Source organism: Pieris rapae, chromosome 18 (assembly GCF_905147795.1).
Source record: "Pieris rapae chromosome 18, ilPieRapa1.1, whole genome shotgun sequence".
Lineage (NCBI taxonomy): Eukaryota > Metazoa > Arthropoda > Insecta > Lepidoptera > Pieridae > Pieris > Pieris rapae.
Window position 1 is genome coordinate 1447933 of NC_059526.1, and position 14117 is coordinate 1462049.

A 14117-nucleotide genomic window follows, 5' to 3' on the forward strand; every position below is an offset into this window, starting at 1 on the left:
ACAAACGGGTGGGAAGCTCATTTGTTAAGTGATACCACCGCCCATGGACACTGGGTGCCAGAGGGCTCGCGGGTGCGTTGCCGGCCTTTTAAGAATTGGTACGCTCTTGGCTTGAAGAACCCTAAGTCGAAATGGTTCAAAAAATACTTCAGCTGGTTCAGTTGTGGTACGGCGGACGTCGAGGTGATACGGGTGGAATTTCGTATTCTGACGTCCGATAATGAAACTCAGCTACACATTGATAGCTGTTCTAGTGGGTTGCCGGCCTTTGAAGGAGGAGTATACTCTTTCCCTAAACAGTTGGAGGTTTTTATTATGTTATTTTCGACACTTCGACAGTAGCGTTACACTGATAGGTCGTGTGATGGAATACGACTAAGCCATGAATTGTTGTGAGCATTTAAAACTTGCTCCTACGATGAAGGCATAGACAGATCATCTACTCATCTATAAAGACCCAATGTGTTGAAGATTATTATTATTACTATAAATCGATACTATCGTCTTAGTAATCTTATATCATAGACGTCACAATTTCGACAATAATTCACATCTTCGATGAAGTTTCATTTGTTTCCTTTTTATTTTGTTTCTATATATAAATATATAGTCATCGTCTTCTCGATACCACGCTATATGTACATTCTAGTGATAGTATTTTCTCGTTAGTTCCGGTTTTAGTTCACACATTAGAACATGATCTTGGTTGATAGCAAATATGTTATTGTTGCACGATAATTTATAAGCATACATTATATAACATACCGATAATACGTTAAGGTCAAGACAAATACAGACATACGAAATTTTGATACACTATCTCATTGCAATGTTGAACGGAGAACGGGGGGATTCCATACACTCCGGTGAGATCTAATGTGGCATTACATTGGAACCTTGGCTGGAATCGTCAAAGCAAAATAAATCGTGGCCGCCCAAAACAGACCTGGCGCGGAGTGAAATTAAGAGCCGCACATTACCGATCCAGCTGCCCCACTTGAGGGACATAGGACTTTATGATGACAGATAGACCGACAGGGTAACAAGGTGGAAAAGCCCATCAGGAAAAAGAAAGAGGGGAAGATTGGAAGAAAGAATACACGATAGTGTCATTAAGAGGTCCTTGAAAAAAAATATAGCTATATTTGTATAAAAGTAAACCTGTATATCTATTGTCTATGATATCAGGTCTTTCATAAGAAATTTGGCGTTTTGTATGGGAGAAACAAAAAGTAGTTTTTTTAGTATAATATATTTAATTAATCAAAGTATCTACCATTGCTATCTATGCACTTTTGCCATCTTATAGGTCGGACGGGAATCAGGACAACTTTGAAGGCGGTTTCGACTGGACTTGAAGTGCATTAATACAGTTTTATTACTAATATCGCAGCCGAAAGCTAACTCAGACGAAGTTGGCGATTGATCCACTTCCACAATTGTTTATCTTTCTTATCTTAATATATATATTTCTTGTGTGCGTGTGTATGTGACTGAACTCCTCCTAAACGACTGGACCGATTTAGACGAAATTTTTTGTGTGTGTTCAAGGGGATCTGGGAATGGTTTAGATTCACAATTTTGTCCGCTGGACAATGTTTTTTTAATTAATTTTCAATTTATTAGTTGTTGTTGATTTTGGAATGTTTTACATTGGATCCGACAGACGGCGCTACCATCGCAGTGTCAAATTTTAAATAATATTCGAATTTTAATTTTAGTCTGTCCCGAAATTTAAAAAAAGTTTTGTTATCATTGTGTTATATCGTGTGTGACCATGTGCTGGATCGTTAGATATTGTCATAACATTTGAATAATAATTTTCATCAAAATGGCTTATTAAAAATTGAAATTTTGAAATTAAAGACGAGTAGACAGGACAACGTCTGTCGGATCCGCTAGTATCTTCTATAATTCTTCGTATAAACTTTGGTCTCCACCCGTCTAAGGGGTTTGTTCTGCCGCGCACCAATATATGGAACCAGCTGTCCACTGAAGTATTTCCGAACCAATTCCACTTAGGGTCTTTCAAGAAAAGAGTACCAGTTCTTTAAAGGCAACGCACTTGCGAGACTTTTGGCAATATGAGTGACCATGGGCGGCTGTATCACAAACATCAGGCGAGCCTTCTGCCCGTTTGCCTCTTATTCCATAAAAAAACTTGTCTTCAACTTTATGTAAGAGTATTGCTAGAATGGGGAAGTGAATCGCGTAATATACGACCTTCGCTCGCGAAAAAAAATTAAATTTGCGTTATGCAAATTAATTTCAATTAGCAATATTAAGATTTTATAAGAAAATATTCCACATCATTCATCATCATAGAATTATACCTTGGTCTTGAGTTTTGTATATTTTTTTGAGTTTAGTGATACCGCCCATAGAGAAATTGCAAGAGAATCGCAGGTGCGTTGCCGGCCTTTTAAAAACCGTTGTACTTTAAGTTAGAGAAAAATCTATTCATATGCTGAGTAAGAGTCTTCTAATTACCGCATTGCTAAGTGTGACTCCCGGATGTCAAAAACGTATTGGAATTAAACACAGCTAAGTGGTAAGTGTAACTCCGGCATATTGAAATAGGGATATCAACAATAGAACCGCATCTACAGAGGTGTACAGTTATACGAGTAGGCATATTCAAGGTCAAAAGTGATTTAAAAAATTTAAAACAACGCGAATACCGTGAACACTTATTGAATCGAATGCCTTGAAATTTTTACGGTACGTCACGGAGATGAGCAGCGTTTTTGTCGAATAAAAGGGACAGAGCGATTGAGACCGATTGAGAGTGAGAAAGGGAGATCGAGAAAAAATACACTGGTAGGTATATTCGTTCAGTAGTTACATATTAGAACGTTAGATGGCAATTCTGTTGCATAACATCTTGTGCAGTTAACGCAGACTTTTTTATTTATTTTTATTCATTAGCACGTATACAGTGTGTAACATTAGATAAACAAATACATGGAGTGATCATATACTGGTACATAATCATCTATTAGGGCTTTTACCTTAGTAATAATTAATTCACAAAGAAGTTTCACTTCTGACATTTGTACTTTGTATGCACGCATTTTTTTTTACTAGCGACCGTACATAAACGTTATATAGCCGGTGAAAATCCATATAAATTCCGTGCTGTCCATTTTGTTTTAGTTTATCAGGTGACAGCTTGTTATTATAATAGAACTCAAACTCAAAATAACTTTATTCATAGAGGTAAACAAGTACACTTATGAACTTAAACAGAGAAGATGATAAATTGATTTTAAATTTAAATTTACAGTTCGCAAGTCAAGGGCGTAGAGCGGGCAATAAGAACTGGCAAACTTCGCCACTCTTTTTAATGACCAATTTTTTTATACAAATTGTTTGAACTGGAGAAAATGAATCCCAAGGATTAGGATTCTTATAATCGTCAATTTAATAAAAAAAAATTAACGGGAGTTTTGAATTTATAGTAATTCTCTCATTTCAAGTTTATTGTAAAAAAGAATTAGAATTTCCGTTTATGGAGTAGTTTATTTTCTGGATCTGGATAAATTACAGTAAATCTGTTTTCATTTACTTGAACGGCCCCATACACAAAATCTCACAATCATTGACTATATATATTAGAATAGATTTACAGCAGCAGCTGGAGTTTTTGGGGTTTAGGGATGGTCACCTGGTGTTAAGTCTCGCATACCTGTCGCGAGTGCTTTGTAGGCCTTTTAGTAATCGATACACTCTTTTTGACGTAATGATCGTAATTATACGTTTGCGATCGTGGGTTAAAAATAGAGCAGATAATGTACTTATTAAACGAGATAATAATTGAACCATTTAATTACTGAAGATAGTAATTAACATTATGCATGTCAAAGATCAAGTAAATAATGTATTTATGTGGTAGACATTTCTTATTTTAGTATGATTCGCGATACATATATGTATATACAGTTATCCATCTTATAACGCAGTACTTATACAAAAATATATATTAATGGATAAAAAATGGGCCTATCAGATCATATCGATAAACGGCAAAGCATTTAAACAACTAGGTTTTGTCAAGCGGGCATGCAAGTCATTTAAAAGCATAAATTGTATAACACGCCTTTTTTTGCTTACGTCAGAAGCGTAAGAGTATACAAGTATCATCTGAAAAGCATTATACTGAAAATAAACTTATTGTATACACGTAACTTTAAAATCCTCATCCTCAATTAGTAGAATCTAAAGCTTTAGTAAAAGCTGCAACATGGTTCACAAAAACCTATGGTGTGTTATGCCCGTGTCCCTCGGTTTACTTTTCTTCGAAGCTCCATATTACTTCCAAATAATAATAATAATGAAGCCATTTTCGTAAATTTTCCTGTTTACGTAAGTTTCAATAATTATTTTCCTATATATTTAATGATAGGAATGACAATTGTTTAAGTTACTTTATTAACTTTATTTCCTATTAAAATTTAACCACTACGATTCCCGTCTGTTAAATTGTAACTATAATAATGTATCTCGCAATAAAGGTTATGTCCAAAGATTGTAATAGTGATGCATACACATTTCGTACTTTGTTCCTTATGGATTGAACCGAAAAAATATGCATAATTTTTACGTAATTTTGATTTCGTATAAATATATTGTAAGGTAAAAGTGAAATAAAATAAATAATTCAGAGGCAACACCTGTTTTTTAATTGATCAGTGCACGTCGATTCTAGCGTCGTCGGTCTAAGCATGTCGGTTTTCTCGATATATCTTCGACATACGAGCGACTGAAATGCACAGACCTCAGGGGTCACCAGAGTATTTGCATACCATAATTCGTACGCAGATTAACAGGTGTATGAATGCCAAGGTCTTTTTTTTTTTTTTTTTTTTTTTTTATGAGGTGGAAATGCACTTCTGCAGGCCCGCATCAAGAATCGAACTTAACGCGGGGACTGTGGGGCTGGATCTACACTCAAAACCCTCTGCTATTCAGAGGGGTAGCGAGACCCTACCCACTAAAACCACCTCAGCCCATCACACGCCCTTAAGATGGGCCCTCGGGATTCGCTAGGCATTCTACCCAAGGGTGAATGCCAAGGTCATCTTAACTTCCGTTTAGTGTCTGATTGCAAATCCTCCTACAACTTATCTGCTCATAGTCAGAAGACTGATTGCACGATGCGCTTTTGCAAAAAAAAAGTGTCTGATTGACTGATATTGGTATTATATATCGCGAATTAAGTCCTTCACATATATTTATTTCATTATCACGCAGTTTTTTCGTTGTTTAATGAAGCAGAAATTGTTTAAGTTTGTTGTAACTGGTTTAATTTGTTTGATTTTGTTTTTTTTTTAATATTTATTGATTTTAGTAAGTAGACAAATCATTAAAAATGTATGATATTAAAACTTCCAATTCATATAAATTTAGGTATAGGTAAAATTAAAAAAAACATTCAGTGTCAAATTAAAACGTCTTAAATGTCAATGAAAAACGTGAAACCGGTTACATAATTTTAAATATAGAATTGTATTAAGCCATTTTAAACTTGGTAAAGTATATGTTTAAACTTTATACTTAATAAAGTATATTTCTAAATTGGTATAAGGTATTACTAAAACTCACCTATCACAAGTTGGAGGTAGATTACTCCTATCAGCTCCCACAACAGCCACAAAAAGCAATACACTTAACAACATTGTTATATTTAACTAATTAATGGCACTTATACACTAATATCACTCAAAAAGGAACACTAAAATAACTAGTTTGTCTTATGTGTTTAGGTACGTGTTTAACACTTTAAACGGTTTTCTTCTAAGTAGTTGTATGGTCATCTTTGACGGCTGTATGATGTATGGTTGTTGAGGGCACGGCGTGTGCCCTAGGTCTGAAACAATAAAAAAGTGTTATGGTCTGTGTATAGTCGATGTGTACATAGCTTTATTTTATGAATTAACAACACAAAAAATTCTTAGATGTTATATAATTTAACATTTACTAAATAAATATTCCAGCAAATAATCTAATTTTTTTTCAAATTGGTCCAGGCTGCTGTCTATGATTGGAGAACATACAAAAAACTGTATCCTTTTTGAAGTAAAAACTCGAATTAAAAAAGGGCGATTATTTAAAAAATATGAACCAAAAAAAGTTCGCAGGTAGTCTGGCGAAACCTTTTTGATCGAAGGAACCAGAAGATTCAGCCCGACTAATGGATTCATGACTAATCAATTCATTCATTCAATGAAAAGCAGTTCATTCGTATTTCAGATAGGTACTATACATTCAAATATACATATTTATATCATCTCTTTCATTTCGAGATATTCTAGAGTGTGTCGTTGGCAAAGGCCTCCTTCAAATCCCGTTATTTCTTTCTGCACTTGCACACAGCAAACACTGCTCTGCAGCAGTTGCAGCAGTCTCTGCTATTACCCCGAATAAAACTGTCTAAAAGCTATCAATTATTATCGATCTATGGCACCTGGCACCTACTGCGGAAGTTGGTGGTGTCACCCCATCGAAAGTTATTTAAGAGAAAGGAGAAAGAAAGTTAGCAAGAAATTTGTATGCTAGCGATTTCTTTTTTTTGTTTGGATATTGTTATTAGAGTTGAGATATCGGATGGGTGTCACCCCAAAAAAGGTGCCGATGACCACCATCACCCCCCCCCCCCCCCCTTGCTACGCCACTGGGTACCAAGCTTCAGAACATTTGATCAAACCATTGCCGATGATGATACTACAAGCCGTGCGTATGCGGACAGGTCTCGTACCTGATACATTGGCTATCTATGCTAGGCTTTGGGCTTCTAGGTAGAACGATAATAATTAATTAACTTAGTTATTACAAAACCAGATTTATGATATGATTTTTAAGCATTTGAAAAATTTTACCCGTATCTTAGAATTCTGTCGACATGCGGGCTAATACTCATGGCCTTCCGTGCCTGACCTCTTTTAAGAACTTTAACTTTTTTATGATTGTTAGTTTCATTCTTCATATGCAAAAATTGTATTCAAAACCTTTTTAGTAAAGGTTTCCAAAAAAAACTGTGAGGGTCTACTTTTTGAACATCATTCTGGAGGGCAGGAGGCTCGCGTAATGATAAGTGATATCGAAACTTTTGAATATATCCAAGAAGAGCGCCAGGGCTCGTAAACCAGCATTTTAATAATTGGTACGCTCTCATCTTAAAAGACGCTAAGTCAAATTGGTTCCTTAATACTTGCTGCAAGTAGCTGGATAAAGACGAGTCGAACCGCTCTTAATTGAATACGGTCAAGTGGAAGAAACTGGTACGATCTCCCGCCCACAGGTGAGAACTTGCAATTTGCAGTTTATACGCTTGCTAACGATAGGCCGGAGTAAAGTCTGTCTCTCCTCGCTGAGCAGACAAAACATCTTAAAATCTTGTAGCCTTTTATATGAGACACAACAATTATGGTATAATATGAACATAATATTGTCAAAGTCGATAAATTCAACGACGACTGAAATTTACCTAATCACATCTCGTCCAGCTATTGTCGACAAACGAATTACGTCACATCCGGTCGTGAGGTAAAGATATTATCGTATTGTTTATTTAATTATGCGGTTTATATAATATAAAGAAAGGGCGTTAATTGTGAAGCAGCAGCATCACCTCGACGACTGAAAGTCTTCTACGGTCCATTTCACAAGACATTCTTTTGGGAAGTGGGAACTAACGAACTAGCGACCTCCAATTGTTTAAAGAAGAGTACACCATCACTGTCGGTCTCCATTGGCTGGGATGACTGTCCTCTTGGGCATCTCTCTAGTTCAATGGCGCTACAACCCACGTGATGTAAAACATTTCTGAGATTCATACCGTCATGTAGGAGACTGACATGTCAACTTTTGGGCTTAGACTAGTTTCTCGAAACATTTTTCACTTTAATTGCGCATAGTGACGTAGCCTTTTTTACTGTTGGGAAATAATTTAAAGACGTCCGCGCCGGAGAAATACCGGGTCCGGGCCGACCGTGAGGTGCGATGGACCCCTACCCACAGGCACAATCTCGAGTTTCCCTGGAGACGCGGCACAAGGTCAAGAGCATCTACTGCGCTTCTGCGGGCACATTCGAACTATAGTAACGCCAGAACTATCACAACTCTTCTTGATATTGGGTTGATTTTTTTATAGAACGGGGCAAACAGGCAGGAGGCTGAAATGGTATTAAGTAATACGGCCGCCCATGGACACTCTCAATACCAGAGGGCTCCCGAGTGCGCTGTAGGTTTTATAAAAATTGGTTCTATTTCTGTTCTGTTCCACCTCTAAATGACTGGAAATGTAATATAATTTATAATATTTGTCTAGCCTTTTTAATATTAGTACCAGTGTGACAAGTATCATTGCTGACTCGCGTAATGAAATACTTTGTTACTAAGTTGATATTAATATGTAATACGTGATTTTGTGTCACCGGGTTATCAGCTGCAAATTTTCAAAATTATTTCAGTACTTTTTATTTATTTACTAGAAACCTACCTAATAAGTTACCAAAGAAAACTTCAGTAATCCCCCCTATAACGCGGTAAGCCGACCGCGTTAAAGTAAATCGCGTTGTAGGAGTAAAACCATAAACTCATCTGATGTCAGGTGATACCGCTGCCCATGGACACTCAATGGTTCTGACTGCGTTGCCATTTAAGAATTGGTATGCCAAATTTCTTATAACCTAACAGAAGATATGAGAAAATATGGTGCACACCATAGCCAACTGTTCAACGCCACGTTTCCTCAATTCATAGAGGAATTATTTTCGGAAACTTGGACATTTGAATTTATATTTTCAGATATATAAAAATCTTATTTGAAATAAGTAATCGCCAAGGTATGTGAAGCGTGGGAAATTTATTGCCATTGTAAAGAATGATTTGCATTATTATACATTAAACGTAAAAAACTACATCGTTATATTTATACTTGAAACATTCCTGTAGCTTTGCTTTATACAACAAGTGAAAATAGCATTGACTGTGAACCGTTGCTAGGGTGTCACCTTTTAAAGAAGGTAAGGTTATTTTGGAATACTTTGCAAGATTTTAAAACGATTTTACAGCTTTATTTATTTGTAACTATAAATTCTATACAAAATTTTATTTTTAAATTATTTTCACGGAAGATGGCGTACAATAACAAAAGATTTTTATGTTTTATTAATTTATTATTAAAATTTTTAAACAGTCTAATAGCGGAATTAACTAGTAATTTTTCAACATTGCCAGCTGTAGTGTAATTCATTTATGTTAAAAGGCAGCAATATATAGTTAAGGCTTCAGTAGATAAACCCTTTATGGATATTCGTTAACAACAATCTTCCAAGCGATGTTAGAGAATTATCACTGAATAAATTCAAAACTCTCGTTAAAATTAATCAATAAAGCTTTTTATAAATTTGACGATTATTTAAATAATCATAATCCTTAGCATTGATTTGCTCCAGATTAAACAATTTGTATGATTTGAGCGACTTGAAACATGGCGATTAAAGATAGTTTCTTGCCAGTTCTTCTTGCCCGCTGTACGCTCTTGACTTACTAAATTGTTCGCAAAAGGCGGTCGTGTTATTTTTATACAAACTTTCGTTCTATAAGAAAAACCTAATCTATAAAGTTAATATGTATGTTCAATTTTGACCAACTTTTGCCGGATTATAAGTTAGAGTTATATGACTAAAAGGGATATAAGAAACACTAAGATAATATATAAAATAGGTAGAACATTGGTTTTACCATCATCAAATTCTAATCCTAAAAAAGACCTCATTCAAACCAGTTGTATTTTCTTTGGAAACTGCTAGAAGGAGCAAGGTTGGCCTAAGGTAACCTGTAATCTTCCAATTGGTACTCAGCTCAATTGGTTCGTAAATCGAGCGCCGGAAGAGCACAGTTTAGAGTTCCGTGTTGCGTCTGCGCAGTGTTTTGCGCACTATTCGTGAGGACAATGTTATGGATTTTGCTATATAAACATGAGAAAGCGTAGAAACAGAAGCCGTCGAAGTAACAAAACAGACTTAAGTTAAATAATTTGCATAATTAAATTTAATTCAAAGAACTGACGTCAAACAAAGAGTGCTTACATACCTTCACTGATTATAATCTTTAAAGTGCTGGCTGACAATATATACTAAAATGACACTTCACCCTTACCGAGTAAAAGTATAAAGAGACACTTGAAAATGATTCATGCTCTATAGATAAGACAGTCGAAATTTACACATAACATTATTAAAACAATGGACGAACTTATCACATAACGACCAATTTCAACAACATCTGAAGCACAATGATCCATCAATGATCATTACTGTCTAGTCAATAATAAAATGTCACGTGAAGACCCACCTACAAAATTCCTTTGATTACGACAACGTTCACATGCTCAATGTCACACCCCCACTGACGTCAATGATAATAATGCCAAAAGCAAAATTACATTTATTTTTATAGAAGAGGACTCGTTCGTCATTTCCCATCAGGCGAGCCTCTTAATGTAGAATATAATGCCAAATACACATACATTTATAAAGCATTACGCATTTAACTAAGAAGCTAACGATGCATTAAGAGTAAATAAATGTAGATTAAACCATAGAAGTACTATATAAAACGAAAGAAACTGCTTAAAAGATAAGAAAATGAGAGTTCAATCATATTAATAGATTGGTAAATCAGACTATCGGTATTTGGATTTTTATGGAAATGGCTTTTATGTTCTCACATTTACCTGTGCAATTAAAGAATTACATCCCAGCAATATATTTGAATATCGTCGAACTTTTAATCAAAGGTGGACTGGACTTTAAAGAAAACTATATAGAGGTGAAGGGGAAGAACGAAAAGAGCGCCCTTAAAAAAGATGATATAGAAGCATTAGCAAGAAGCGGATGGAGATAGAAAGCCGTGGATAGAGATATTTGGAAAAAGCTGGATTTGGCCTTTATTATTATTACGTTGCGTAAACAACTTTTAATTAGCATTTCTACATTTCATTTCATTTCAACAGCGTTGGTGTTACAATACATGTAATACTACACGAGTAAGTTAATAATTTTGGCAATGACACTTGGCACATAAATTAATGTTTGTCTGCTGATTGCTGCTAAATTTAGTTTGACACCTACCTTGAATTATGATCTGAGCCTAAGGCCTACCAAGGCTAAACCACTTCTAATAGTTTGGTGAAACAAAAGGCAAAAAACATCAGTCATTTTTCTTAATATAGAATTTAGGTCACATTTTAGTTCATATAATATCAATTGGTTCAGGCGATTCTCAAACCTGAGGTCGCATGTAGATGTCATACAAATGGATTTTCAAATAACACTTGTTCGTGCGGATGGAAAACATCCCGATGAAATGGTATACCTTAGACCCAAAATTAGATGATAAGCGTGAAACTCAAAAACAAACGCTAAAAACTGTTAAAGAGATGAAAAATGAAAGAGAATCAGAAATCTAAGACATTTTAGATCTATTAGTTGATTTCTTTCTATTATAAATTAGTATTGTTACCAACAATTACAGAGATTGGTGTAAAATTGAACTTAACAATAGTCTATTTTAAGACGATACTTGAGGAAGAGCCTACGTGGGAGTCGTTAACAGGAAAATTAGAGCAAATTACTGTCTGATGTTGGGATTCTTGTCTTACTCGTTTCTTTTACATAAAACATCCACTGTAATTCTTTATATATTAAGTAACTGAATCTGATGGTATTAAAAAGTGAACTTTAAAAGTTTAGCAAGATTTATTATTTAACCAACTGTATTTTATTTATTCTCTGTAGGAAAGTGCTTACTAGGGATTTGTTATTTGACCCCCATTTATTGCTGTTTAACATCACAGTCTGTAAATATATCGAATTACATACAAGTCGTAAGGATATGATAAAATCTGGAGCTGTTGGATGGTGGAGCCCTGTTTTGACTAATTTACCGAAAATTCTCGTAACATCTGAGTGGTGGATGAATTTTGAAACTCGTTAATAAGCCTTTTTTTGTCTTCCAAACTGATTTTACCTGGCCAACTTCATTTTAGTTTGTAAGATTTCCAAAGAGTTTGTATATTCATTTGTACAAAAATATTCAATGATGACCCAAACGTAAATGTCAAATACATAGTCAAGATAGTTTCAACTATAAATATCATTGAATCTAATCATAGGGGTCACTAAATATTAAATCGGGTATTGAATAGAATAATAATTTAGTATTGATTTTTTTTCTGCTAGATTAAAATACATGTATGAAATGAAATAAAAAAAATATGTTTATTATGGAACATAAGATACAGGTATCACTTATTCCACGTCGTTAAATTTGAATCTGTAGTCAGTCCCTAGTCAGTAAACGGCGTAAAAACTCTGGGTTCTCTTTTAAAAAATAAATTCATCATACAATACTTATTTTAAAAATTCAAATTAATTAGACGTAGCCTGTCCACTGACCCTTTTACCAACTAGATAATCGTTAACTTTATAGTAATCCTTTTACACAGCTTGTCTTTAATACAGTTCTTAAATCTATTAAAAGGCAGAGATAAAAGAGCCACTGAGATTTTATTAAAGAGTATCCCTTTTCTCTAAAAATAATTACTATCTTTAGATAGTCTAGTACGGGAAAATTGCAGCCTGCGTTTGTTCCGAGTATTAACATTGTGCGTATGTTCTATTCTGGTAAACTTATCACTATTTTTGTATACATACATACTTAAGTAATATTTTCATGAACATATTGCGAAGGAAAGGCAAGTGCATATATTAATTTCCTGTAATTTTCTCTCAAAGATTCCCTAAATTTTAAATTATAGATCGCATAAATAGCCCTCTTCCGCATATCTTTGAACTCATCAGGTGGCAGTTCCTGTACCTATTAGGGCAGACTGACACAGTACCTTTATATTTCTTCTATGAACAATATTGTTCTGGTAGTTTAATCTAGATTAACCTTGCCTACTCAGTCTTGGTACAACTGGTCAACAATGGAATTTTAAACTATTCTATTTTCAACACGATTAAGTAGTCAACAAGGATGATATCCATCATATTATTAGATCATATCAGATAAGCCGTAATGGAAAAAAATCTGCAACTTACATTATAGACAAATGACAAATTATAGTCAAGAAATCATTATTGGCCTAATGAATCTCATCCCTGAGGTCATAGGTTCGATCCCCGGCTGTGCACCAATAGACTCTCTATGTGCGCATTGACCAATGATCATGAAACAGATACAGAAATCTGAGGCCCAGACGTAACAAAGGTTTTAGCGCCACTAATTCATTCATATATCGTAAAAGATATAATCTATATTGTTATACTAATACTCCCAAGAATCATTTATCTTGGTACGATCGAAATGATAGTCCGACCGATTACAAAACATATTTAGAAAAATGCTATGGTAGTAGTTTAGTTTTTTGACCCATTACATACGATAACATTAGACTACTTGCTTTAAATGAAATGGATTCTATGTATTTTATAATTTTTTTTTAGTAAATACTTAATTAAAATATGTAAATTTCCACCTTAATTAGAATGTATTGAACTACAATAATTATATACCACAAAACCAATGTAAGTAATCAAAATTATTTTTAGCCGAAATAAGTCTTGTGTGAAAGAAAAATCGATTTAATAAAAAGGTACCTGCCATTATCCCTGGTCCTGGTCCCATCCCACCAAAGCGAGTTAGAACGAGTATTCGTATCTATTTTCGACGTACGGGACTCCGATAAAGCATTAAGTATCGTAATTACCCTTAAACCATTGTTTGGTAGACCTCTATGAAAGATTTATATCTCCAAACATCTATGACGTGTAATAGTAGTAGTAATAAATATGAGTATGAAAAAAATCTGGCTTCCTTTCTCTTACAAACATGGACGATGGACGCAGATTGACATTATTTTTGTGTACAAAATTTTAAATAACTTGGTATTTATTTATTTATTTCCTTGTATTTTTTAGGCATACACATTGTTTTAGAATGTCAAATATGACATCACAAGTTTAACACACTTACACATACACATCAATTACAATAGAACTTAAGCAATATCAAAAGAAAAACTAAAGAAACGGCCACAAAATAAA

General features: G+C 34.5%; 1 protein-coding gene across 5 annotated transcripts in view; it reads right to left on the reverse strand.

Annotated features, from left to right (window-relative positions):
• LOC110998238 (trehalase) overlaps positions 1-14117 on the reverse strand; it is a 37987-nt gene that overhangs the window by 21768 nt on the left and 2102 nt on the right. For 4 of the 5 annotated variants that reach the window (XM_045632287.1, XM_045632285.1, XM_045632288.1 and 1 more), the window contains exon 2: positions 5605-5869. In XM_045632287.1, coding sequence (XP_045488243.1) covers positions 5605-5678 — 74 coding nt within the window. In that variant the 5' untranslated portion in view covers positions 5679-5869. Of the gene's footprint in view, positions 1-5604; positions 5870-10098; positions 10272-14117 lie in introns of those variants that run through there. The other variant, XM_045632286.1, reaches the window with a different exon arrangement.